This window comes from Caretta caretta, chromosome 7, assembly GCF_965140235.1.
Source record: "Caretta caretta isolate rCarCar2 chromosome 7, rCarCar1.hap1, whole genome shotgun sequence".
Classification (NCBI taxonomy): domain Eukaryota; kingdom Metazoa; phylum Chordata; order Testudines; family Cheloniidae; genus Caretta; species Caretta caretta.
In genome coordinates, this window is record NC_134212.1 from 79613756 (window position 1) to 79640481 (window position 26726).

The 26726-nt window shown below is 41.2% G+C and overlaps 1 protein-coding gene and 1 long non-coding RNA gene across 3 annotated transcripts in view; both read left to right on the top strand.

Moving 5' to 3' along the window:
* Nucleotides 1-26726, top strand: part of LOC125640199 (uncharacterized) — a 590047-nt gene that overhangs the window by 66891 nt on the left and 496430 nt on the right. The gene's annotated exons all lie outside the window — the stretch shown is intronic.
* LOC142072897 (uncharacterized) lies at nucleotides 23076-25195 on the top strand. Its single transcript, XM_075131174.1, has 2 exons — nucleotides 23076-24048; nucleotides 24637-25195. Exons 1-2 carry the CDS (start codon nucleotides 23466-23468, stop codon nucleotides 25176-25178), a joined length of 1125 nt encoding a protein of 374 aa, XP_074987275.1. The 5' UTR covers nucleotides 23076-23465; the 3' UTR covers nucleotides 25179-25195.

Below are 26726 nucleotides of genomic sequence, written 5' to 3' on the forward strand. Positions count from 1 at the left end.
AGTAGAGAATCACAGTGTCCCAGCTTCTTTCCTACCACAGTTCTAATAAAAATAGGTTTTAATGCCCATGACTGAGCAATTGCAAAGTGAAATAATGGCTGATGCGTTTTGGCTCTAACTGGTATAATCCATTGCTGCTGTCCGACGTACAAAGTTAAAACCACTGCATGGTTCTTTAACTTCCTTGTGAAATTGTGCTAAATCTGGGGAATCAGAGGCCAGTCTCTGATAAATCATCTCTTGCAAAGGACATAGATGGTGCCAGTTATCAAACATCCATGTCCCAAAAACTCCTGCATAAAGAACCTATGCTGTAATAATTCATAGCACGTGGACAAAAGTCAATATCTCTGCACTGTAGTCCTAAAATATTGGTCCTCCATCAACGAGACATGCATGTATGGGCCAGCTTTGCAAAAAGAACCATTTTCAACACCAGCAATTGCAATGGAAAGTGGTGCATCCTGAAGGAACACCTGTCTCCAACCAGTCTGAAGTACTAGTCGCAGGTCAGGCCCATGCTATGATCTCTTTGTAAAGGAACATCACCATTTCAGAACACACTTCATGCATTGATTGCTACCTTCATGGTTTCTGGTCTTTCTGTCTGTCTCTCTTTCCTGCAGGAAAACTATGGAGGAGAACACAGTGACTTCTCTGAATTGTGACACTAAATCTTTATTTAGAATAAATAAAACCATTATATTCTCCAACAATGCTCCCAAATTTTACAACTTTCAATTGTAATGCTGTGAGTTGGTCAGCTACCACTGAATACTGTTGTATTTTATAAGGGCACTTTGTAGTAATTGTGCATGGTAGGAAGTAGTGGGCTCAGACAAGGACACACATTTGTTTTAGTATGGGGTGCACAGGTTGGTGTAGAACATGCTACTAAATAATAATTTTACTCCAAGTAAACTTGCTTATTTGGCCCAGATGTATTGGGTATTGGCCCTATCGTTATGTCTCATAGCATATGTGAAATACTCTGGGATAGCCTAAATAGGAAACTACTAATTTAGGCCACTTACTCCAAGATATCTTTGTGATAATAGCTAAACTTTCATTGAAGCTGTTTTCTTGTCTACTTGGAGCTGGTTCATTAAGCTGAAAACTTGTTCAAAACAGACATCTGTGTAAAGAATGCTCAGGGCAAAATTAATTAGTTTTGCCAGGTTATCATTTAGTCAACAAGACTCCTATGAGCTGAAAGTAAGAAATTTCATGAAATAAGGCAGACCACTTTTTATCTGAATTGCCCTTAATTGCAGGAAATAAGGGATAATAAAAATTCTTCACATCTACTTGATTCATGCACTGACTCATAATAATTGACTTGCCTTGAAATCTGGTAAGACTTACAGCTAAATCCTTTTCTAAAAGGTACCTGGTCACCTCTAACAACCACAATAATTACAGGTTTCAGAGTAGCAGCCGTGTTAGTCTGTATTCGCAAAAAGAAAAGGAGTACTTGTGGTACCTTAGAGACTAACAAATTTATTTGAGCATAAGCTTTCATGAGCTACAGCTCACTTCATCGGAACTTCATTGATCCGATGAAGTGAGCTGTAGCTCACGAAAGCCTATCCTCAAATAAATTTGTTAGTTTCTAAGGTGCCACAAGTACTCCTTTTCTTTTTACAATAATTACAATCTCCCAAATCATCTTTTCCATATCATTAACCAATGTTGGTGTCAAACAGTGGGCCTTGAACTCTGGTCCACAGGGCTCTTCAGTGCTAGTAAGTTCGAACCTGCCACCCAGTGACCTACTTATTGTCAGACTAGGAACTGAATTTCAGTAGAGGACTCCAGTGCTGTGACCTGATTGTTAGTCTCTAAGGTGCCACAAGTACTCCTTTTCTTTTTGCGAATACAGACTAACACGGCTGCTGCTCTGCAACCATAAAAGGATAGCAATCAATATGAGGTACAGCATAAAAAAAATACCAGCTGATCAAAGACAGAAAAATAAGACTGCTGCAAAATGATAAGTTCACTTAAGACAGAAAGGAAAAAAAGGGAAGAAAACCATTTGAACTAAGAGTACAGAAAAGATCACAAAATATACCATTAAAAAGTGACAAAAAAGGGACACGGGGGGAAAAATAAGCCAATACACATCCATGATGAACAAACTGAACTAGAGAAAATAAGTGTACCGTACTACCAGAACACCAGGTAAGAAAAAAGAAAAAGAAAAAAAGAAAAAAAATGCCATAGAGAAAATATACAAAAAGGACACTAAACAAATACTAAAGCAATTAAAAAGAAAAATGGGAAGAAATCTCTAATAAGTTTTCCTCAATACAAAACATTATGAGCCTGAGTAAGGTAAAAGGGAATGGGACTGGACCACATACGGTGGCCACCCTTGAGAACTTGCCAATTCTCCTCCAAATAAGATGACCTCATAGTACAAACAATGCTCTATATTTCCCTGCTCTTAGTTAGAAAATACAGTCAATAGCTAACAGTAAGGCTTCCTAAAAAGTTACTGTACTGTGGAACTGGTGTCTGAAACTCCACTACAACAAAATGATTCTTCCACAGGTACTGTGACATAGACAATGTCATTTAAGTAACTGTGTGGTAGATACCATTAGTTTTCCATAAGCTTTCGTGAGCTACAGCTCACTTCATCCTTCATGATCACTTCATGAAGTGAGCTGTAGCTCACGAAAGCTTATGCTCAAATAAATTTGTTAGTCTCTGAGGTGCCACAAGTACTCCTTTTCTTTATCCTTTTATGCACTATTTAATCTTGCTTCCATGATATTAATTCATTTCTCTGTGGGTCAGTTCTTTCCTTTGTCATATCCTTGAAATAAAGAGAAAACATGTAGACCGAAACCTGCCCTGACAGGAGTTGATATTTAAAATGTTTTGCTAAATCTAGTGTGGGATCTATACACCGGCACTAGTGTGTGTGTGTGAGTGTGCATTGGTGCCTGGCTTTTGCCATGTTGTTACACAACCGCAGCTGCACAGGAGGATTCATTCTCACCCCTCTACTGCTCTGAGGTATTGACTGGATATTAGGACTTGCTGCTGCACATGTCAGAATCAAGATTGGTCAAGTCTGACCAAGACTACACTTCCACTGCCTTGCTTGTGGAGAAGTCAGAATTTCAGCCTTGGTCTCTAAGGCACCACCCACACTCTGGAATGAAACATCTCATGGTAGAAGACCAAGGTCCAAAACCGTGGAGCTAGGCCACCAGAACCCTAGTACAGATAGGGTTGAGTACTGTGGAGAACTTTGAGTTCATCTACCTACACTGCAATCTGAGTTCAAATGGTCACAGCAAACTGGACGTTCTTTGGTAATGGTATCTAGCCTCTTGTATGAAGTCAGTGTCTTGCTTATGGACACAAAACATCTCTGTACTGAGGGAAGTTCAGGCTCTATCCAAACTATGTACTATCTGTATTGCAATATGGGCCAGAAACCTGGACACTCTTACAGGAACACTTGGAATGGCTTTAGCTGCTCCATGCACTATCAGCACTAAATCCTGTGTGTGAAGTGGCTTGACTTTGGGCAACATGTAACCACCTCAAAGATCTGGCCTTCCCTCAATTACTCATTTTATTCAAGCATGACGTTGCATGCTCATAAGCCATGTCGCCAGGATGGACAAACATTCCAGCATACCATACTCTCAAATTGTCCATTAACATGTGAAGGGTGTGTACATCCAGACCCTACCTGGTGCCACCTGTGGGGCCGCCCAGTGATCCATGGGTTTTCAAGATTGAGCCAGATCCAGGAACTTCACTCAAAGTGCCTGGTGAAATGCCGTTAACTGTGGTCACTCTGACTGGCACAATGGTCCTTAGTGGACTATACTTGTTGAATGATATATGTTGATTTGAGATACAGTAGCAGTTTGACCAGGCATAAAATTTGGTGGCTGTTAAATAAGTTGCATAGATTTAACTCATTTTCAGTATTATTTATTATAGAAATTTTTTTTTTACTAGTTCTTTCCTTCCAAAGCATTGTAAGAAGGCCCTATGTTTTGAGGTACTTTAATCTTGGAGTATTTTTTTTTGTCTTCACTAATTCTGGTAGCTTTATAAATAGTACCTGGTAGGGATACCATCCTAGTCAGCAACATTTGAAAGGACTTTTAAAGATCAAAGCTTTCTCCCCCGCCCGCCCAGCCGCTCTTTTTTTTTTTTTTTAAACTTAAAATTCAGAGTTCATGAGACTGATTTAACAACTGTTCTTGTTTGGCTTTTTAAGGAAAGTCATCTATCCGTAACAAAACTAGATTTAGACTTTTATATTTGAAAATCGTGGCTCCTGCATCCAGCCACAAAGATCTTGTCTACACTAAGACCTCCTCCCAACTTCCTACTATTGCTACCCCATGTTCAGCTACGCAGCTGGAAGCAATTGTTGGAAGCAGGAGTATAGGTAGAACTTCAAGCAGCCTCCAGCAATTGAAGCACTGATTGGAGGTGGAAAACTCTGCAGCCTCAAAACTGTATAGTTGTTTTCAGTTCTTCCCACTGGTTGTTGGTGCAAGCTTCATAGAAGGCCCATAATTCCCCATGGAGGCTCAGTGTCTCTCTGCTATTAGTTGGGTCATCCTGACACTTGCAGCAGCACAGTTCATTTAGAAACCTCCCATTGGTTCCCTCCCGAGTGCCTGGAATAATGTTCCCTTTTGGGATGGATTCTGAGGATACATAGTACACTGAGAGGATGAACATTGTATTATGCATAAATTTCCTGGAGTTGAGATGGGGAATGACACCATGTAGGCCTAAATTCTTTCAGGTTATGATGTATTCCTGCCCCTTGCATATGAAAGCACGGTGTGTTACCTGAGGCTTTGTTGCCTAGGGTAAGAGGCCTTTTGGCATAGTCTGGATGTATGCAAGAGACATTTGCTACATCTAATTATTGGAGATTTCTTTATGAACTCAGAAAAATAGCATTTTTGTTTTTTAAAAAATCTTATGCCTACTGGGAGCAAACTGCTTCAATTACAAATTTCCTGTGAAGTCTCTTGAGCAAATGCACTTTAGAAATGCTCCATTTACCCATGTTTTATATAGTAACATATTTGTGTTTGTTTAGTTTACTTTGAATAGTTTATAGTTCCTATATTGTGCATGCAAATGTTAACCTAGGTTGACTTTAATTGGGGAAAATAATATAAGATTAGCTTGTCCATTTAATGGAAAAATAAGAGGTAAAGATCAGTGAAAGATCTTTAAGACAAGACACAGGCTGGAAAATATCAGGTTCAGATAAACAGCTGAGAGAGGCATGCCAGTAGAGAAGTGTATGAAAAGATTATCTTTTTTATGACGTTGTTACATATGATTAGTCAGAAATGTAGGACACCTTTATCAAATGTGGGACTTGCAGGGTTACTCTGATATGAATAAGGTTAATGAATTGCTGCTGATTGCTTGCTTGCTTGCTAGGAAACTTGGCATAATGATATCTGAAAGTTGGGTCGGGCATCAGAGGGTTGTTTAAAATTTATCATGGGGCTGATGGATGAAACCTTTAGCAGCTAATGAGTTTGTTAAAATTCACATAGTGTTAAATAGATGATTCCCATTTTTGATAAAGTATAATTGTTATACCCCAATGTGAAGTCAATGTTACAGAACACTCTTGTGGCCCAGCTTGTCCTCATCTGTTTGAGAGTAAGAAGGTGATAGATTCCTCCCCTCCCCACACAACTGTGTATTTACAATAGACCTTGAATTGCAGTGCCTGGAAGTCCAGAAGCTGTTGGTGAAAGTGATGCTTGTTGCTTTTGGGCAGGAGGTCAGTTTAAACCAGTCGCTCTCCCTCCTCCTGATCCCCTCTTCTCTTTAGCTTCTGCTTTCCAACCTATCTCTCTTACATGCTAAATCTATTGTCCTGTCCCTATTTCTGTTGCTACCCTCTGACCCATTATCATGAATTGTTAAAGAATATATATATATTTTTTTGGTGATTGGGTTCCCAGACATCCATCGCTGGAAGCATGTATATACATAAATGTAGTTTGACTTCTATATTTGGGGTGGGAAGGAAGCTGCAGTCAGGCCAATGGGTATGGAGGGGGGGAGGCAAATTCTGCACCTGCCTAAGGCTGCAGTTTGGGGGGGGGCAGTGCCCCTCCTGTCCCCCTCAAACTACGCCCTTGTTTGTGTACGTGAGAAATCATCAAAATGTCCTGATATGCTAATCAAGATTGGGCAGTTTCTGACTTCATTTGCACCAGTGTAAATGAGGAAGTGTGTGGTAGTCAATGGGCTTGTGTTGGCTTGAGATCAGCAGTGTCCATAGCTTTACTTTAATTCTATTTAGTCCACTTAAAATAGGAGCAAAACCATTTTCAAGATGCAAGTGAGAACTTTAAGAATACAGAAAGAAAAAGAATGTAGGGGAGCACAAGTATAAAAAGCATTAAAGGTACATAGAGGCAGTAACTAGATGTATCAACACACTTTACACCAAATGCACAGATGAACATGAGTAGTTTGAGGGATATTGTGTGTTTGCAAACCCCGGTATATTTAGTGAAGGTATTTAGGTAAAATCTTGTCACTATCTTTATGGTAGTTATCTTTGAGCATGTGGGCATCTACTGTGTATCTAAAAGGCTCTAACCGCTTATAAGCTTGCATGAAAAGCATTGTCAAACATACTTGCTAAGACGAAAAGTGGTGCGTACCAAGGAACTTATTGATACTGAAGTCTCACTTGCACACAGACTATCCTTCTAGCAAAAAATCATTAATCTCCGCTACATGTTGCTACCACATCTCCATGCAGAAGTCTCTGCATACCACAACATTCACTTGTAGACTAAATACTGTGTACAAAGGACACAGAGAGCATGGTTCCATTAAATCTGATAGTAGCAAACCTACATGTATCTTACATTCATTTTGGCTAAAAATGAATTCCACTGTGTTGCAGACATATTTTAAGACACTGACTGACATTGCAGACTGTCAGAGAGGTAAAAATAAATCTGAAGATATATAATTTGGCACTGTTCATTAGCAGCAGACACTTTCCCTAATCAGTTAACACAGTTAAATAACATCTCCATATTTGTATTAATAACAGTTGAAGTCAAGTACCAAATATTTAATTATATGAACTGGCTATTTCAACATTTATTGGGGTTAATAAAAAAGTGCAGGAGTGGGGAGTGAATTTAGCTGATTAAAAGTTTCTTGAATGAGAATTCTGGAGGCTGAAATTTCCTCCTAACTCTCAGAATGAGTGCAGTGTACACAGAGACAATGAAACCTCACACCAAGCTACCTGTGCGCCTTATCCCTCACCTGCAATTTACCTTAACTCAGACTGCCTCTCTGAGTGAGTAATTCAGTCTCCATGCTCCAGCCTCTTCTGAGGCTGCTAAAAATGGTCCAGCCAGCGCCATATGTGGTGGTGGCTGTGTCACCTTTTTCAAGGAAATACAGGACCACTCCAGCTAATTTCTGAAACTGAGCAAATAACTTCCTCAGTAAATTTAGCCTCTTGTTCTAGTTGTGGAATGTCCACAAGCAGACTTCTTTGACTGAACTGTATACAGCTGACTGCTAGACTTCCTACTCAATATACACATTTTAAAGCTGTGATTGGTCACATTGCATTGTTTAACTGAATGGATGAGCATAACTTATAATTAGAAGGGTTTAGGGAAGACATTAGAATGGAACTAACAAAAAGAATAAGTTAATTTCCAACCTTCTGCATTCTGAGACACAGGCCTGTATGATGCTTTGGGATTCAACCCAGACCAGTAAGGAGTTGTCACCACTTGCCCTCCTACATTGGGCATCTCTGTGCTTTGCAGCTTTGGTTCAGAGCCCTGACACCAGCAGCCTGCTTACAGCACAATAACCTCACTCTAACATCACCAGCCTGGTTACTCCTTGCAGGGTGACACCAATGCCCTCCCAGTCCTGAGTTTTCCCAAAACCATCTGCCCTGTAGCATCAAGTCCTTCTCACAGAAGGAGTTTGCTGCTTCTTTAAAGATACAGTATACGGCATCAACCTGTTACTAGCTGCGGATTTCAATTTAATATACAGCACTGAGAGAGCTTGTAGGAAAACTAAAATAAACTTAATAAGAGCAGATATTTAAGTGATACCACATTGGAGTAAGTGGAATAGAAAAATGTCACAAACAAAAGTAAAAGTATATTTTAGACTAAAGTCTAACTTAACAAAGAAGTCTTTTGTTCAAGCAAGTCTCACATCTATATTCAGTTTCCAGAGACTTTCAGCCCCCTTGAAAGGTTCCATTTTTCTCAGATGTAGAAGAGCTCTGGCCTCTTGTATCTGCCTGGTAATGGATGCCCACATGGCTTTCTGACCTTGCTTCTGTCTTCTACAGCTCAATGACCTTGTTTCAGGAGGCAGGAAGGCTCCTGGAGCTGCAACTTCCATCCTCCAGTCAAGAGTATTAAGTGGCCATCTTCCACGTTGTTTTGCCTGATAGTTTTGTGTACTCTTTGTGTGAAGGTAATGACATTCTCTCCTTGCTCAAGTCACATTCAAGAAGTCAGAACCATATTCCTTTGTCTATGGCAGGGTGATTTAAGCCTTGCTTGACAAACACATTAAAAACATATTTCCTCATATACAGCCTGTATGTATGCCATGCAATAATATTTAATAGCAAGCATGTTGCAAGTTTATATAGGATATAGAATGACAATTAGTTTGGGCAAAGAGTATGTCAGACCTGATATTCATTATGTTATGGTTTGCCCTTTGCCCCTTGGAACTGCGGGGCTCCCTGTACCACAGCCTGACTTAAGGCTCCATTCCTAGGGGGAGGAAAAGGACAATTGGCTTGGTGCAGAATTAATCTTCACTTGTTACATTGACACAATTTAAGCATGTGGCTCTAGTTACAAAGAGTGTGATGGAATTCTGATTTGCTGTGTTTAACTTTTTTTTGTGTGCCAGGGCTCGTTCAAGGGCATCTTGGAAACCTTGTTTCCCGCAGTGAATCAAAGTGCCCCATCCTATCTAGAGCATGCCATTTCCAGTGTGAACAATCATTTGTTAGAAATGAAAACCAATAGCACAAGAGGATAGGCTACTATAGAAGGAGCAATGTGTTCAAAAAACTATTACAGTTCAGATAGTAGTTGCTGACAGATCTTTAATAAGAGGCAGTAAAATTCTCTGACTTGTCCAGGGTTCAGATTTTGTCTCTTGGCCTCTAGCCTACACATCTATGTTCTATTAATTGGCTTTGTTTTGTGATTTTAATTTTTAGCTAATGTTTTATTTGTATTTACTGTTCTATCTTACTTTGTTTGAGACGCACTGGTATCAAATGACAAGGGTATTCTCTCTTTGTAAACTGGACCCATTGGGTTTCTGGAGCCAGGAAATGGAACTCCATCTCTAACAGAGCTCCTGCCTTTCATACTTACATGTGCATTGCAGATTGTCATAGACCAGTAAGTTCTATCTTCATATACTTTTACTTGTGATTAATGAACCACATTATGAAATTAGAAAAGCAATTCATAAAGCTCTTGGGATTAAAAAAAAGGAATATAAACTAATTATTTCCACAGAAATCTGCTTACTACTTTATCAGAAACTATAGGAAGTGGGCAAAGAATTGGTGCTAGATAAAAGTAATCCTGTAGACAGAATCTCTTTCCATATCTACAAGATGTTACCTTGTCTTAAATTGTTAAACAATACTTTTTTAAAGATGGAGCCAAAATGTCTTCTTGCAAAAATCCATCTAAGTCCTTAACAATCTGTCAAAAGTTAAATATATCCTCAAACTTTTGGGGATGGAAGGTGAGCTGAAGGGGTGCATGTGTGGGTGCAGATAGTGTACGGATCTGTAGCTGGAGGTTTTCTTTTGTTTTGGGGAAGGTTGTTTATACTTCAAAAATGTGCAGAAATAAAAACAGCAGAGATGCCTTAGCCATTGAAAAGTGCCCTTTTACATTATATACACACACATCCCTCAAATTGAGTGATAAAATGGTTAAGAACAAGCAACCTTTACCATCTAGCTAATAGGCTTGTGGTAAGGTGACTGCCTACACCAGACTTTTGTGTTACAGTGGGTGAAGACCTTCCCACAGGGCTGAGTTAAACAAATCTTCATGTGGGAAGAGACACGTTCTATAGCGGGTCTCTGTCTGAAGCATGGTATCTGTGCTAATTTTAAGGATCCTGGAGAAAGGCGCTCTCACTGAGGGGGTGGATGGGAGCTCACCTTTCCTTTTTATACACACAGTATCTGAAGAAATAGGTAGTGTTGAATTTTATATTATGTTGCAAGTGCTGCATATGAGGGAATTCCATCCCCAGAATAGCAGCGTTTTCTGAGAGCATTCTGGAAGGGTAGACAGCTGTGCAACAGCTGGAAGGAACACAGAGGGTGGAGGGGAAGAATCAATTGGTCTCAGCTCATTCTTTAAAGTAGAAGTCTTTTTAAAATACCATGGTACATCTATGAAATCCTGTGGCTGCTTCATCTGTGGACTATTACTGGTTTGGTTTTGTCTTCTTACAATTACTTTTTATTTTCAAAATCCCAAACTTAATTTAACTACAGACAAAGCTCTTTATGTGTAACCTTGTGGAATATTCAATCATTCAAAGCCCATAAGCCCCAGTGATATTTCAAAAAGACAATTTTCATTGCCAATTGCAGAGAATTCAGGCTTTTTAATTAAAAAATAAAAATACCGGTCAATTTAAATTAGGGGTCTCAACAGTTTTCATGAACCTTACCATTGTTTTGCAAAGATTCATCTGATTTTATTATCTAGTTTACCTCCAATTCCTCATGGTCAGAAAACCTAGAATGTGATAAGAGAGAACCAATTAAGTCTCAAGCACTTGCATAATCCTCAAATATAGCTTTCAGTAAGTGTATTGTGATAGCATGCATTTTGCAATCTATTCTTCCAGCAGTAACAAAGTTGGAGATTTGATGGCTCATAGGCCAATTTCAGGAGAGTTGAGAAAGAGACCATTTGTCACAGTCAATTGATCTTAGACGACCTACTGTCTTTTTTTTTTTTTGTATTTTTAAAAAAAGGTATAACAATTTAATGCTGTAATGTTAAGGAAATATCCTCAACTTGATTGACCGGGATTAATGTCCAATAAAATGGCACTATAATCCCTTTTGTCAGAGGTTTTTAAATCAATCAACCCATATGGAATTATTTCTGACCATAGGAAGTTGGAGGGCTAGTGGTCGTGAGCGGGAGCGAGATGTGGTCTCCATCTGACAGTTGCAAAAGGTATTCCACAGAACTGCCCCATGCTTATGAGCCATAATTCCTGACTCTGAGACCATCCTTTTCCTCTGAACAGTGGCCATTGGGCTGAAGTCAATTTTATGCTATGAAAAGGACTTCATAAATCTCAGCTGGAAACATACTGGGAGTTGAGTTGCAACAAGGATGAATTTTGCCCATGGTGCTTTTTCTGCCTGTTCCTTTTTTCATCTCTTTCCTTCTCTGATTTATTATCAATAACTAAGGCCCTACCAAATTCACAGTCCATTTTGGTCAATTTCACAATCATAGGATTTTAAAAATCGTAAATTTCCTGATTTCAGCTATTTAAATCTGAATTTTCACAGTGTTGTAATTGTAGGGGTCCCGACCCAAAAAGGAGTTGTGGGGGGATGGCAAGGTTAGTGTGTGTGTGGGGGGGCGAGGGGGTAGTACTGCTACCCTTACTTCTGCACTGCTCCTGGTGGCAATGCTGCCTTCAGAGCTGGGTGCCTGTCCTACAGCCACTGCTCTGAAGACAGCACAGAAACAAGGGCGGCAACGCTGCAACACCCTAAAATTACCTGGTGACCCCCTGCAACTCCCTTTTGGGTTAGGACCCCTAATTGGAGAAACTCTGATCTCCCCTGTGAAATCAGTACAGTAGAGGGTACAAGCACACACAAGACCAGACTTCATGGTAGGAGAACAGATTTCACGGTCCATGACGCGTTTTTCATGGCCGAGAATTTGGTAGGGCCCTAGCAATAACTTCATTATTTTCACTTTTTAGTGTTATGCAACATGGCTTGTATGAAAGACCCTATGAAAAGCATAGTTTCATGATAGCCTACAATATTAGGGGGGCAAATATCAGTTGTTTCAAGCAGTAATTTTGGATCAGACGCTCTTTGGGTCAGTGGCTGAAATTTACTATGTTTTTGTACAGGGTTTAGCACAGTGCGGTCTGGATTGGGATGAAGCATCAAGGTGCTAACAAATATAAATGATTATACATTTTGGGAGAGACAGTGGGTTGGTGGATAGAGCAGTAGACTGGGACTCAGGAGATATGGGTCCTATTTCTGGCTCTGCCACCTGCATGCAGGGTGACTTTGGGAAAGTCACCTCTGTACCTCAGTTTCCCCATCTTTTAAAAGCGGTATAATGATACTTCCCTCCTTGGCAAAGGGCTTTGAAATCTGCTGATAAGTGTTATATAACAGCTAGGTATTTGTATAAGGCAAAACCACTTTACTGAAGTATTGGAGTAAAAGTTAGTTGATAATTTTTTATGCTAAGTGATAGAGATGGAACACCACAGTCATCAACTCTGGGTTAGGTTTAGATTTGAATTGTGGCATGAGGTAAAAGTAGATTAAAACTACAGTCGAAGTCAGAATTCAATGGTACCGAAATTTAGCAGGCTGTTTTCACAATTTTGTCCCAAATAGCAGAAATCTCATCAGTTTGTGGAAAGTCACTGCTGTCGTGAGGTTTTCTACTATCTCTGTTTACAAGGATTGCTATAACTCCCATGAATGCAGTGATGTGGCCTGGATTCTCCAGTCTGTTACACCAGTTGATCTGGTGAGACTCCATGGAAACTGAGCCTCAGGATTTGGCCCATCTCTTTTTGGTAACATATTTGTCTTTTCACTGTACAATACCAGTGGGAGCACTTATACTATAGGACATAGTCAGTTTACAATCTCTCATGATGTCAGTGTACAGGAAATTCATGAAGTTTATGTTAGTGATCCAGAAACGAGTAAGTGTGTGTGTGGGTGGGGGGAAGAGCACAAAAAGAATCAGTTTTTCATCTTTTTTGTTTCATATTTTCTTTTATGGCTGGTGGTTGAAGGGAATACTGCACTGTTTAGGCCAAAAACCTTTAAAGGTGTTTTATAATCTTCATGTCTGCAGATTTTCCTTGCACACCATTTTCTCCCCTCCCCTGTCAGTGTGGTAACTTGAATTTGTCAGGTTTATATTTTATGCACCAAACTTTTAATAACATGCAAGTGAAAGTGGGGAAAACCTGACTCATCTGAGTGCCTGCAGTCATATTTCAAATTCAAGTTCTTATTGGTGGATAATCCATAATAGTGGTATGTCATACCCAATGATACTTCCTCTTGAAATCAATATTTCAGGAAAGTTATCACTTCTGAATGTTAGCTGATAAGCACATAATCTAATGCTTTGTAACACACATTCCCCATAGATACTACGTGGAGAAAATCTATTTGTGAGAATCCATTACATAAACAGGGCACTCCATAATAGAGGTGGGCATGGTAAGCATCACAGGGCCCAGTCTTCACACCCTTACTATCATGAAGAGTCCTTTGACCTTAGGGGGCCTATAACACTAGTGACTGTCTGCAGTATTGGGCTCTATATCATTAATCCATCCCTATTCCTAACCGATGCTACTGTATAAAAATTATGGGATGTGTATCTAGAGCAAATTGTATTATCTGCTTGGAAAAATGAATAATTGAGTGACACTTCTGGATTTCAAACTTTTTTGAGAAACTTCAACATTTTCAGAGTAAACACAGAGTAAAATGTTTCCAAGTGTCATTAGGTTGTCATAACTGTAGCAAACTCTGATGTTTCATATATTACCTTACTCCTGCGGGAATTCTGCCCCCCAAAAGTTAAAATTCTGTGCCAAAAAATAAAAAAATTATGCACACAATATTTTAAAATTCTGCAAATTGTATTTGTCAATAAATAAATGGTGGCTCCAGCATGGCAGTGGGGAGCACAAGCCACTAGCTGCATTGAGGTGGGAGATCACCCTGAAGCCCCCACCTCCCCGGTACAGGGACTCAGCAGTGAGGCTGCACTTGACCCTGACATGGTGCAAGGATTGGGTCTGCCCCAGAAACACCCCATGGCATTGTCCCTCTGCGCCACATGCACCAGGTGTGGGTGGGCAGGCTCAGCCCAGCAGGATACAAGTGTAGAGGGTGTGTGAGGATCCAGGTGTGGGGTGAGAGGAGTGGGGAATCGGGGTGCGGGTGGCTCAGTGGGAAATCTGGAGGCACAGAGGCTCATTGTGGAGTTCCGGGAGCAGGGGCAATGGGAGGATCCAGGTGAAGGTGGTTGGGGGCGGGGGAGGGCTGGGTGTGCAGAGATGGGGATCTGGGTGTGTGTGGCTCAGTGTGGGGCTGGGGGGTTCTGGATGCTGGGGGCGTGAGGGTCCAGGTGCAGCTGGTTGGGGATCACTGGGGTGGGGGTCTGGGTGTGGGGGGCTCGTTGGAGGGGTCCAGGTGTAGGGGGGCTTGTCAGGGTGAGGGTTTGATGGGCCTGCTTAACAAGGGATTCCACATGCTGGGTTCCAGCTTCTCCCCCCACCCAATTTCCCTATCCCCTTTTTCTTCTCCATTCTCCCCATTCCCTCACTCCCACATTCCTCTCCCCGTGCCCTATTCCACCCCTTTTCTTCCCCACTGCCTCTTTCCCCTTAATCCCCCCCTTTTACCCAGGTCCACCGCGGGCACTCCCCCCAGGAGTAATTACCTGCAGTTATCTCTATCTAAAACAGAGAGGCATAATGTCACTTTTGGGGTCTTATGATGGGACAAAAGGGGAGTTTCAAGGTCAGTGCTGATCAAAGAAGTTAAGAGTGCAGAAATGCAGTACAAGCCGATGGTATAACAAAACACTTGTTGGGGAAAAGAAACCCTACTGTCTCTAACGAAATTAGATATACATTATTTTTATTGAATAATACAAAATGTAATGAAGATTTATTTCCCCATAAAAAGCGAACACAAACGTTAGTAAATCTTCAATAACTGACAATTCTGCAATAACACTTCCACTTTGTGCTTCAGTGAAGCTGAAGTGAGTTGTCCATTGATTTGCATTTTTGCTTTTGGTGAGTGTAGAGTGTGTGTGTGTTTCTTGCCTTGCCAGTTGAACGTGGTCCCCTTTTACAATTTATGGGCAAAGAAATTTGCCATGGAAAACTTAAATGTCTAATTAGTACAAACAGCTGAGTGCAATTACATATGCAAAATGAAGCCATTTTCATGGACTTCTTTAAGTGAATTTCTAGTAGAGATGGGCCATAATTTGGATGCAGCTCTGGATTCCGAACTCCCAAAGCAATAGGATTTATTGTAAAATTCAGATCCAGAACTTGAATGCTCATCAAAATGAGAGATGCCTGGCTCTGGGGGCTTGGCTCAGGCCAGTTTTTAAATGTGAAAATGTTCATTAACAAACAAACAAGGGTTTGCTTTCTTGGATGAATCCATGCCTACCAAATGGAATCATCTTTGTTCTGGCACAGGAGCAGCTCTGCCTTAAGGTTGATTCGCCCCTTGGGGAGGCCAGGCAGTGTTTGTACTGCTGCTGTCCCTGGGAGTTCTGCCAGGGAGTGCTCCTTTAATATATACCTATGGCTTCATAGGAGCCCTGCCAGTAGAGATTACAGGGTACATACCCCAGGCAGACTGAAATGGATGAAGCTGTCTTGTTAGAGGACTTCTATATTTTTAAAAAACATTTAAAGAGACAAATGATAAAATTCATTTGGAATGGTTCATATATTTTAAATGCACTAAACTACTTTGAGTTACAAAACATGAGGAAAAAATAGCTGCTTTCTACCTTCGGTTGGGTAAGTTGCTGAAAGTATGTCACAAAGTTTACGAGAAAAAGTTCTGGGTGAAATGTTTACATAAAAAGCTTGTTGCTGAGCATTTACATCAATAGATTAACTTTTGATTTTCAATACTTCAGCTCCCCTTAGACATACCAGTGAAACTTCTATTTTTGTTAGGGAAGTAGTTTTAATATAAAATACAAAGGTTGAAAGAGATCTGAGCTTAACTATTTAAACAAAGTGTTTTAAAAATTCAAAATCAAGTCTACGTGTTCTGTGACTTTGTGACAATCAGAGTCCTGCCACCCCAAGGGAGAACAGGTCTGAACCTCAAAGAATAAGCAATTTAATCAACTGGCTGTATACAATGTTGTATATAAATATGTTCAAGGTCTCTTGCGAATGTGATGTTCTGATAGTCATTAGATACGTTTACAGGTTATGGTTATAAATATATGCATGTATATATGTGTAGGAAATTGAAATTGTAACCAGATTGCAATTCCTGCCTGATGTGCCTCCATACAGCCATTGACTCTGTGGGAGGCATTCCCAGGCTAGTTAGTTTTGTATTTAAAAACAAAAACCAAGCACCTAGCATTGTACAACCCAGGGAAAGACAATGGTGGACCATTAAAGTTAATGGAAAGGCATTAAAACTGAAAAGAGAATCCTAGTGTTGGAAAACTAAGGAAGGGGGAGGGAGCTTTCCCCCAGTCCGTGTAACAGTCAGCTACAGTAGTTTGAGGAGAAACTGCAAGTCCTATTAAAAAGGAAGAGGGTTTGAAGTGAAAGCTATCCAGAAACTGAGGGCCAGCCTCTAAGCAGGGTGCTCTCTGGAAACACTGGATCCCCTCTAGGACAGAGGACACACTGAGAAACTGTTCAGAGGCAATATGTAACTTTGTACTGGAAAAGGGAATTGCATTAACATAGAATTGTAAAGCCTGAGGTTGCGTCTTCATTTGTGTGTCGGTCTCAGCAGGAACACATGCCTTTTTGCTGAGAAGGACTCCTTTTGTAATCAGTCTGTGTGACTGTTCCATTTCTTGCTGTTCATTCAAAATCCAACAGCATAGCTACTTGTTGGTTTGAGCTATAAAGTGCATATGTATAGGCACCCAATGTAACATAAGGGGACTATGAAGCAGAAGACAGATTTGAATAGGCATCACCTCCTGTTTTGTGTCTCTAACCCCTCACTTCCTTTGTTTTTATTAAAACAGTTTTAAATTTCCTGGGAACAAAGCAACTTTTGTTGACTTTTTCAAATTGCTGAAAATTCCAAAAAACGTTGGGTTTCAGTTTGGGTCAAGCCAACATTTTTTTTTTCTGCTTTTTTCAGAACTACCAGAAAACCAGAAAATCAGTTATTCTCCAAGCTCTATTGATTATGTAGCTTTGCAGTGTACTAAACATTACATTCCAAAACAATTTTCAGAAGTATCTGTCACTGTTTCATTAACTCCATAATTACTAATGATGGTATCTGTCAGTGAGGGCAGCTGTCTTCTGGTATTATCTATTGGGTGACTAAACTTAATGGTCTAAATTAGTCCATTTCAGTTAGCTACACTAGGAATTAATTTGGTCAGTTTAGTAAACTAGAACTCATGGAATTCATAGTATAACTAACACACAACTCAACTTTACTTTATAAATATAGTGGAACTTAATTATAGTGAAGCTGCATATAATTAAACATCTTTAAGAGAGAAATCTAACTGGAAGGTAAAAAGTGCTTGGTAGGACAGAAGGAATGTGGAACCTGATTCTTGACCAAAACACACAAGAAAAAAATAAGGTGGATGGACCATAATCTTTGACATTTCACTAAGTGGACTTATGATAAACTTGGTCAACAGTGTGGGTAATGATTTGGCAGATTCCCACCTCAGTAAGCTGAAGTTATTACGGATACATCGGTAGGTGCTCCATGGTTAAAGTTGCACCGAGATTTATTGACCTTGAGCAGGATTTAGAATCCCTCTGTGTCACACTTAGTGACTGACTTGTTTTCAAATTTAACACACTAACACTTCAGAGAATATTTTTTCATAATATTAATTTGTAAATGTTAGTAAATATTTAGAGGAGGATCCATTTAAAAATGACTCCTATTGGAAATTTCCTTGAACTCTCCCCCACTTCCACAAGTCCCTGTACAACCACAAACTTACATGATGCACATGCTCCTAACACCTCACACATACGCCACTTCCCAAATTGTACATTTAAACAAAGAGAAGGATTCCACTTATTTGACAGTTGAATCTAATTTCCCAAGAGAGAGCTGCTGAAACTGCTCACAACTAGTTCCATTCTCTGACACTACCTTGCTGAATTACTAGGCCTCTCGTCCTTTTCCCCTGGCCCAGTCTTAGCTGCCACCATTTTTTCCTTTGCTTTTAAAGGTTAACATATTCTTAAATTGCAACAATTAACCAGGCACAGTGTATCTATTTCTCCACAATCACACTAAAATGCTGTCCTATTCTAGGGAGCAATCTAGATTAGTGAGGGGATTGTCACTGCTCTGTAACCCTGGATGCCTCACAATGATTTCCTGCTCTCTCCCCCAACCTGGGCTGCTTACAACCAGCCTGCAGATCATGACCTGACTGTGTATAGCTGCAGCCGTGGCCTGGCAGCTCTGACCCTGGAAGCTTGCTAGTAACACACCAGTCACACTCTGGTTTCCACCACCCTTGGTTACTACTTGCAGGTGACCCCAACATGCTCCGGGTCCTGGATTCCCCCAAAGCATATGTTCTGCAATGTTCAACCCTCCTTTGGACTGTTCAGATATTGAGGTTTGTTGCCCCTGTAAGAAGTCAATATTCAACAGTTTGTTACTTTATTTGGAGTTACCAAATAGTTGAGTCTAAACACAGCACTGGATTGGTTTAGATTAAAAATAAAACAAGCTAATTAATGAAATAAGACAGGATTTTAGGTGAATTCAATTTTAAGAGAAAGTTAGACATGGTTCCAAGCAAATAAAAGTGAAAAACTCATCTAAAACGTCATCTGGAAAGTTCTGGCTCAAGGCTTTTGTTCAAGATGTCCTTTTTCACCCACAATCTTCTGGCAGAATGGTGACTGGTTAGGAACTGTCCCAGAGGCCCAAAGATGCTGGTGGCTTTGTGTTCAAGAATGTGGTTTTCTCCCCCTTTCTTTTATAGTCCTGTGAACTTCTGAAGTGGATTCTCTGTTTAAAGCAAAGTTTATCCAAACAGTGAGGAAGTCGACATGGAGTCTGGTGGTGAAAGAGGCTCTATGCTCTTTCTTCCCCCAGTTATGTTTGCTAAAATGCAAATTCTGTTTTCTACCATCTCCTCCCCCTGCTGTTTTGATAACCCTGTTTACTACCTATATGTAAATTGTAAATGTAAAATACATTCCTTTGTTTAGAGTAGGCTTGTTAAACAACTTTTGCCTAGGCATGCCTGTCTGGTTTTGGATATGTGCTAATAGCATCAGACAAGGGGAAATTCATATACTTATATATACTATCGCTACATATAGCTCACAATGAAGATATTGATCAGCTAGTTATTAATTTTCAAATGATACCTTACAAGGCATATTTTGTACAAAAATTATTACATTAGCATGTATTGTATGAATACAGGGGTGCTTTTGGTCACAAATGCACAACCTGAACTCTAGCATCACTCTCTTTCATGCACAAATAATATGTGGTGGACTTTCCTATGTTGTCTACATGTCTTTTGGGAATTTCTATAGTTTGAGTTGAGGTTATGTGTTTCAGTGCGCTTCTGGAGAAATGGATGCATTATGACTGTTATAGTTGGGAAGTTAGAGGGAGATTGTTTTGGAACGGAGTTGTGAAAGAGTATGTCTGAGTATTACAAAGGTTGGTTGGTAAGGAATATGTGTAGAGCCTGGTGAAATATAGTTTCCACCTCAAGTAAACATACCTGCACCAGTTATGATCAAGCTAGTGTGCTAAAAATAGAAGCATAGCTCCCATGAGCAGTGGGAGGGGCTAGCTACCCTGAGTACGATGCTGTTTGAGACCATAGAATGGCTGTAGCCACAATTCTGTTTTTAGCATGCTAGATCAATGAGCTAGCATTAGTATGTCTGCTCAAGCTAGAAATTACACCTCCAACTCCAATGTGGATATATCTGAAGTCAACTAATCTTTCCTGTGTGGGATTACGTACGGTTTAAGTGAATTTGTCAGCGGTATCTAAAGAGAGAATCTTGACTCTTGGACTTGCTCAAGGGTAATGGAGCACAATGTAGAAGTGACAACTTGGTTACCAGTTGGGATTCTCATGGGTCATCAAATTCTGTTAATTATCTTACAAAAAAGTCTATTTAGAGGAATATTTAGTAACTGGGTGTTTCTATGCAGAAACTTGTCCAATCACAGTATGAATTCAATGGACCAAGGGAAACAGAATGAGTAAAGCAAACCTCAAGGCTCAGACTCAATTCACTTTGGGTGAGGACCCACAAATTTGGATGTTTATCCAAACTATCATAAGCTTTTGAGCATTAAAAAAAAGTCTGCCAATCTAATTTAAACAGGCTTTCCCATGAGTCTGCTACCACTACTTGCTTTGGTAAGACTGAAAGTCCTTCAAGAACAGTGTTTTCCATGACATTTCATCACTTCTACTTCTGGCAGGAAGTTCAGAGACATTTAAAAATGAAAAGAAAATTTTTTAGCAAACAGAATTTTTTCTCTCTTTAAAAAAAGGTGGATTTAGGTTCAGTTAGATTTTTAAGTAATGCTTCTTGATAGTTACACGTTAAAATTGAATGAATATTCACTATTGGTAGCTAAGGATTAAGTGTCATGTTCCAGTAGCAAAAATGGAAGGCTGGCATATGTTTCTAATTTTCCTTCTAGCATGATGGAAATTTGACCCTTAATGTCATGCGTCTGATACTGGATGACGATGACTTGATATCATTGACCATCCTATTTTCAGAGAGATTTCTTCAGTGGATAGCCTGCACTGGTTGGGTACTAAAATATTTTATAAATGGAATCCTTTACTCAGAATATTTGATATACAATTATGAAAAATCATCAGAAGGATTAAACGAGCTGTTGCAGTCAGTGGTAGAACTGGCAAATGGGAAAGGCCACTAGCAACTGAATAGTCTCATTACAGTAAGGTCATAAGGAAATCTTGTACATGAGGTCTAATGTTGAATATCCTGTATGTGCATTACATATGCTGGTTGTGGTCTTGATTTTAATATGGGCCTAGTTCTTCATGATCCCAATAGCTTGAACTCCCATTAAAGTCCATTGCGGGAGTATGCATAACCTCTTGCCTTGGAAGCCTTCATTCTTTCTTCTTGTACTATAATCTGGTGCCAGTATCTTTCCCCGAAGAGTAGACATAATAATAGACACTAAGGGTACAAGAAAATGCAAGACTGGGTTTCTACAGTAGTCACTTTTTTAAAGCAGTATTTGACAGCGGCAAACACACCACATATTGAAGTTTCCTCAGTCTTCCACTAAAATAGGAAATAATGCTGGGTTGTGCTTTCCATGCAAAAACTTGGCTCTGAGGTGAAGAAAAAGAGAACCAGAGCTTTTCAAATTCTGTGAGCAAAATATGAAGGGTGGTGATGGCCCAATGATGTCTGAAATCAAGTTGGCATAGCTCACAAAGAACCAAACAGGGAAACAATACGTGATGTTAATGACCTTCTCACTCCCCACAAGTTGCTGCTCTCTAGATGTGGATGGAGACCAGGAATAACATATTGTTAGAACTCATGTCTACAAAATGTACATTATAGTATGGTATCTATACTGCGGGATCCACAGAAAGGTAACATACTAAAACACAGAGCTTTCTATTTCAGATTATTTGATGAGCTGACTCTGGTTAGAGCCTAAGGGTAGCAAGATTGCACTGTGATAACCATACTCACCAGGCCTACTTACCATGAAGGAAAAGAACAAGTGCTTCTAGTGTTGTGAATTTGAACAGTACAAACGGGAGGGAATACAAAAGCTTATTGGTAAATCATTGTTTGTCTCACCTAATGGTATAAATCATTGTGACCATTGCAGTCTCTGGGATGGGGATTCAGAGAGAGACTGCTCCCTAATAAGACAGCCCCTACAAGATGACTGGTACTTCAGACATCTGGGACTATCACATTTTCAAATTATTACACTTGGAAGATTTTTATGTATGTAAACTCTGAAAGATCACTTCATTATATTTCAGAAAGGGTTTTATCTTGTTTGAGTGCAATCAGGCAGACCGAGTATCTTCTCTCTACTTTAATATTTTCCTAATCTCTCAGATAAAAGGGATTGTGAGGAGCCTTTTATTATGAAAACTAAGGCTGAAAAAAAATTTAAAATATTTGTTTACAGAACATAGTTTCTTTACCATAAATTTAAATAAAACTATAGACATTTAAGTGATGGGTTTTAATAATAAAAAAGCCCACCAGGAGAGTTCTTCAGGCTCCCATAGCTCTTATCTTAAGTTCAATGGTGTTTCATTAATTTCATTTGAAATCTTATATGAAGGCATAATTATGATATAGTGAAGACATACTCATGATATAGTAACACTAAGCTAGATGGCATAAAATGATCTGCTAGTAAAACCCTGGAAAGACAAGGTAACATAGTACAAAGTCTTCAAATTAACTCTTCTAAAACAAAGTGCTCTATCTGGGGACAAAATAAAAGGTACCCAATGTGTTTTCATTATTTGATGTGACTTCCAGTAGCCACGTGACAGTTCACCACAAAGTGATATTTCTGAAGTTCTCTTAAATGTCATTCTTTTTAATTTAGGTCTCAGTTTAGTCAGGCAGTTTAGTTTAGGTATGATTTATATTAAAAATCCATTGTGTGGACGTGGGACTGGGAATTACAAATTCTTCAGTAATCTGCTTTTGGTAAAGCACTTCAAAATGATTCTAGTTCAAGAGCAAACTGTATACTCTGACACTGAAATATATATATATAGCTGTTTAGCACAATAACCTCGACCCGACCCGCTAGCTAATCTTATCTACTCCCTGCCAATTTAGGATTAATCCTTCGAGTGGATTCTTGAATGACTCATCTACTCCTGTTTTTAAATCACTCAAGGGATGCAATGTTAACCATTTCCCTTGTGGGGGCTAGTTCGTGATTAGTCATGCCCCATGCTAAGTCAGCCTGAATTTCCTTTGCTAAATTTCTGTTCCTTAGCCCTGGTCTACACTAGGACTTTAGGTCGAATTTAGCAGCGTTAAATCGATTTAAACCTGCACCCGTCCACACAATGAAGCCCTTTATTTCGACTTAAAGGGCTCTTAAAATCGATTTCCTTACTCCACCCCTGACAAGTGAATTAGCGCTTAAATCGACGTTGCCGGCTCGAATTTGGGGTACTGTGGACACAATTCGATGGTATTGGCCTCCGGGAGCTATCCCAGAGTGCTCCATTCTGACCGCTCTGGACAGCACTCTCAACTCAGATGCACTGGCCAGGTAGACAGGAAAAGAACCGCGAACTTTTGAATCTCATTTCCTGTTTGGCCAGCGTGGCAAGCTGCAGGTGACCATGCAGAGCTCATCAGCACAGGTGACCATGATGGAGTCCCAGAATCGCAAAAGAGCTCCAGCATGGACCGAACGGGAGGTACGGGATCTGATCGCTGTTTGGGGAGAGGAATCCGTGCTATCAGAACTCCGTTCCAGTTTTCGAAATGCCAAAACCTTTCTGAAAATCTCCCAGGGCATGAAGGACAGAGGCCATAACGGGGACCCGAAGCAGTGCCACGTGAAACTGAAGGAGCTGAGGCAAGCCTACCAGAAAACCAGAGAGGCGAACAGCCGCTCTGGGTCAGAGCCCCAAACATGCCGCTTCTATGATGAGCTGCATGCCATTTTAGGGGGTTCAGCCACCACTACCCCAGCCGTGTTGTTTGACTCCTTCAATGGAGATGGAGGCAATACGGAAGTAGGTTTTGGGGACGAAGAAGATGATGAGGAGGAGGAGGTTGTAGATAGCTCACAGCAAGCAAGCGGAGAAACCAGTTTTCCCGACAGCCAGGAACTGTTTCTCACCCTAGACCTGGAGCCAGTACCCCCCGAACCCACCCAAGGCTGCCTCCTGGACCCAGCAGGCGGAGAAGGGACCTCTGGTGAGTGTACCTTTTAAAATGCTATACATGGTTTAAAAGCAAGCATGTGAAAGGATTACTTTGCCCTGGCATTTGCGGTTCTCCTGGATGTAGTCCTAAAGCCTTTGCAAAAGGTTTCTGGGGAGGGCAGCCTTATTTCGTCCTTCATGGTAGGACACTTTACCACTCCAGGCCAGTAACACGTACTCGGGAATCACTGTAGAACAAAGCATTGCAGTGTATGTTTGCTGGCATTCAACCAAAATCCGTTCTTTATCTCTCTGTGTTATCCTCAGGAGAGTGAGATATAATTCATGGTCACCTGGTTGAAATAGAGTGCTTTTCTTCAGGGGACACTCAGAGGAGCCCATTCCTGTTGGGCTGTTTGCCTGTGGCTAAACAGAAATGTTCCCTGCTGTTAGCCACAGGGAGGGGAGAAGGTTGAGGGGGTAGTCACGCGGTGGGAGGAGGCAAAATGCGACCTTGTAACGAAAGCACATGTGCTATGTATGTAATGTTAACAGCAAGGTTTACCCTGAAAGACTGTAGCGACTGTTTTATAAAATGTGTCTTTTTAAATACCGCTGTCCCTTTTTTTTTCTCCACCAGCTGCATGTGTTTCAATGATCACAGGAACTTCTCCTTCCCAGAGGCTAGTGAAGCTTAGAAAGAAAAAAAAACGCACTCACGATGAAATGTTCTCCGAGCTCATGCTGTCCTCCCACACTGACAGAGCACAGACGAATGCATGGAGGCAAATAATGTCAGAGTGCAGGAAAGCACAAAATGACCGGGAGGAGAGGTGGAGGGCTGAAGAGAGTAAGTGGCGGGCTGAAGAGAGTAAGTGGCGGGCTGAAGACAGGGCTGAAGCTCAAAGGTGGCGGCAGCGTGATGAGAGGAGGCAGGATTCAATGCTGAGGCTGCTGCAGGACCAAACCAGTATGCTCCAGTGTATGGTTGAGCTGCAGCAAAGGCAGCTGGAGCACAGACTGCCACTGCTGCCCCTCTGTAACCAACCGCCCTCCTCCCCAAGTTCCATAGTCTCCACACCCAGACGCCCAAGAACGCGGTGGGGGGGCCTCCGGCCAACCAGCCACTCCACCACAGAGGATTGCCCAAAAAAAAGAAGGCTGTCATTCAATAAATTTTAAAGTTGTAAACTTTTAAAGTGTTGTGCTTAAAGTGCTGTGTGGCATTTTCCTTCCCTCCTCCACCACCCCTCCTGGGATACCTTGGTAGTCATCCCCCTATTTGTGTGATGAATGAATAACGAATGCATGACTGTGAAGCAGCAATGACTTTATTGCCTCTGCAAGCAATGATTAAAGGGAGGAGTGGAGGGTGGTTAGCTTACAGGGAAGTAGAGTGAACCAAGGGGCGGGGGGTTTCATCAAGGAGAAACAAACAGAACTTTCACACCGTAGCCTGGCCAGTCATGAAACTGGTTTTCAAAGCTTCTCTGATGCGTACCGCGCCCTCCTGTGCTCTTCTAACCGCCCTGGTGTCTGGCTGCGCGTAACCAGCAGCTAGGCGATTTGCCTCAACCTCCCACCCCGCCATAAACGTCTCCCCCTTACTCTCACAGATATTGTGGAGCACACAGCAAGCAGTAATAACAGTGGGAATATTGGTTTCGCTGAGGTCTAAGCGAGTCAGTAAACTGCGCCAGCGCGCCTTTAAACGTCCAAATGCACATTCTACCACCATTCTGCACTTGCTCAGCCTGTAGTTGAACAGCTCCTGACTACTGTCCAGGCTGCCTGTGTACGGCTTCATGAGCCATGGCATTAAGGGGTAGGCTGGGTCCCCAAGGATACATATAGGCATTTCAACATCCCCAACAGTTATTTTCTGGTCTGGGAATAAAGTCCCTTCCTGCAGCTTTTGAAACAGACCAGAGTTCCTGAAGATGCGAGCATCATGCACCTTTCCCGGCCATCCCACGTTGATGTTGGTGAAACGTCCCTTGTGATCCACCAGAGCTTGCAGCACTATCGAAAAGTACCCCTTGCGGTTTATGTACTCGGCGGCTTGGTGCTCCGGTGCCAAGATAGGGATATGGGTTCCGTCTATAGCCCCACCACAGTTAGGGAATCCCATTGCAGCAAAGCCATCCACTATGACCTGCACATTTCCCAGGGTCACTACCCTTGATATCAGCAGATCTTTGATTGCGTGGGCTACTTGCATCACAGCAGCCCCCACAGTAGATTTGCCCACTCCAAATTGATTCCCAACTGACCGGTAGCTGTCTGGCGTTGCAAGCTTCCACAGGGCTATCGCCACTCGCTTCTCAACTGTGAGGGCTGCTCTCATCTTGGTATTCATGCGCTTCAGGGCAGGGGAAAGCAAGTCACAAAGTTCCATGAAAGTGCCCCTACGCATGCGAAAGTTTCGCAGCCACTGGGAATCGTCCCAGACCTGCAACACTATGCGGTCCCACCAGTCTGTGCTTGTTTCCCGAGCCCAGAATCGGTGTTCCACAGCATGAACCTGCCCCATTAGCACCATGATGCATGCATTGGCAGGGCCCATGCTTTCAGAGAAATCTGTGTCCATGTCCTGATCACTCACGGGACCGCGCTGACGTCGCCTCCTCGCCCGGTATCGCGTTGCCATGTTCTGGTGCTGCATATACTGCTGGATAATGCGTGTGGTGGTTAATGTGCTCCTAATTGCCCAAGTGAGCTGAGCGGCCT

Bases quoted from the DNA above. Each gene is read 5' to 3' on its own strand.
- LOC142072897 (XM_075131174.1), top strand. From the start codon at position 23,466: ATGCAGAGCTCATCAGCACAGGTGACCATGATGGAGTCCCAGAATCGC. The intron at 24,049-24,636 runs GTGAGTGTACCT...TTTCTCCACCAG, and splicing joins AGGCGGAGAAGGGACCTCTG to CTGCATGTGTTTCAATGATC.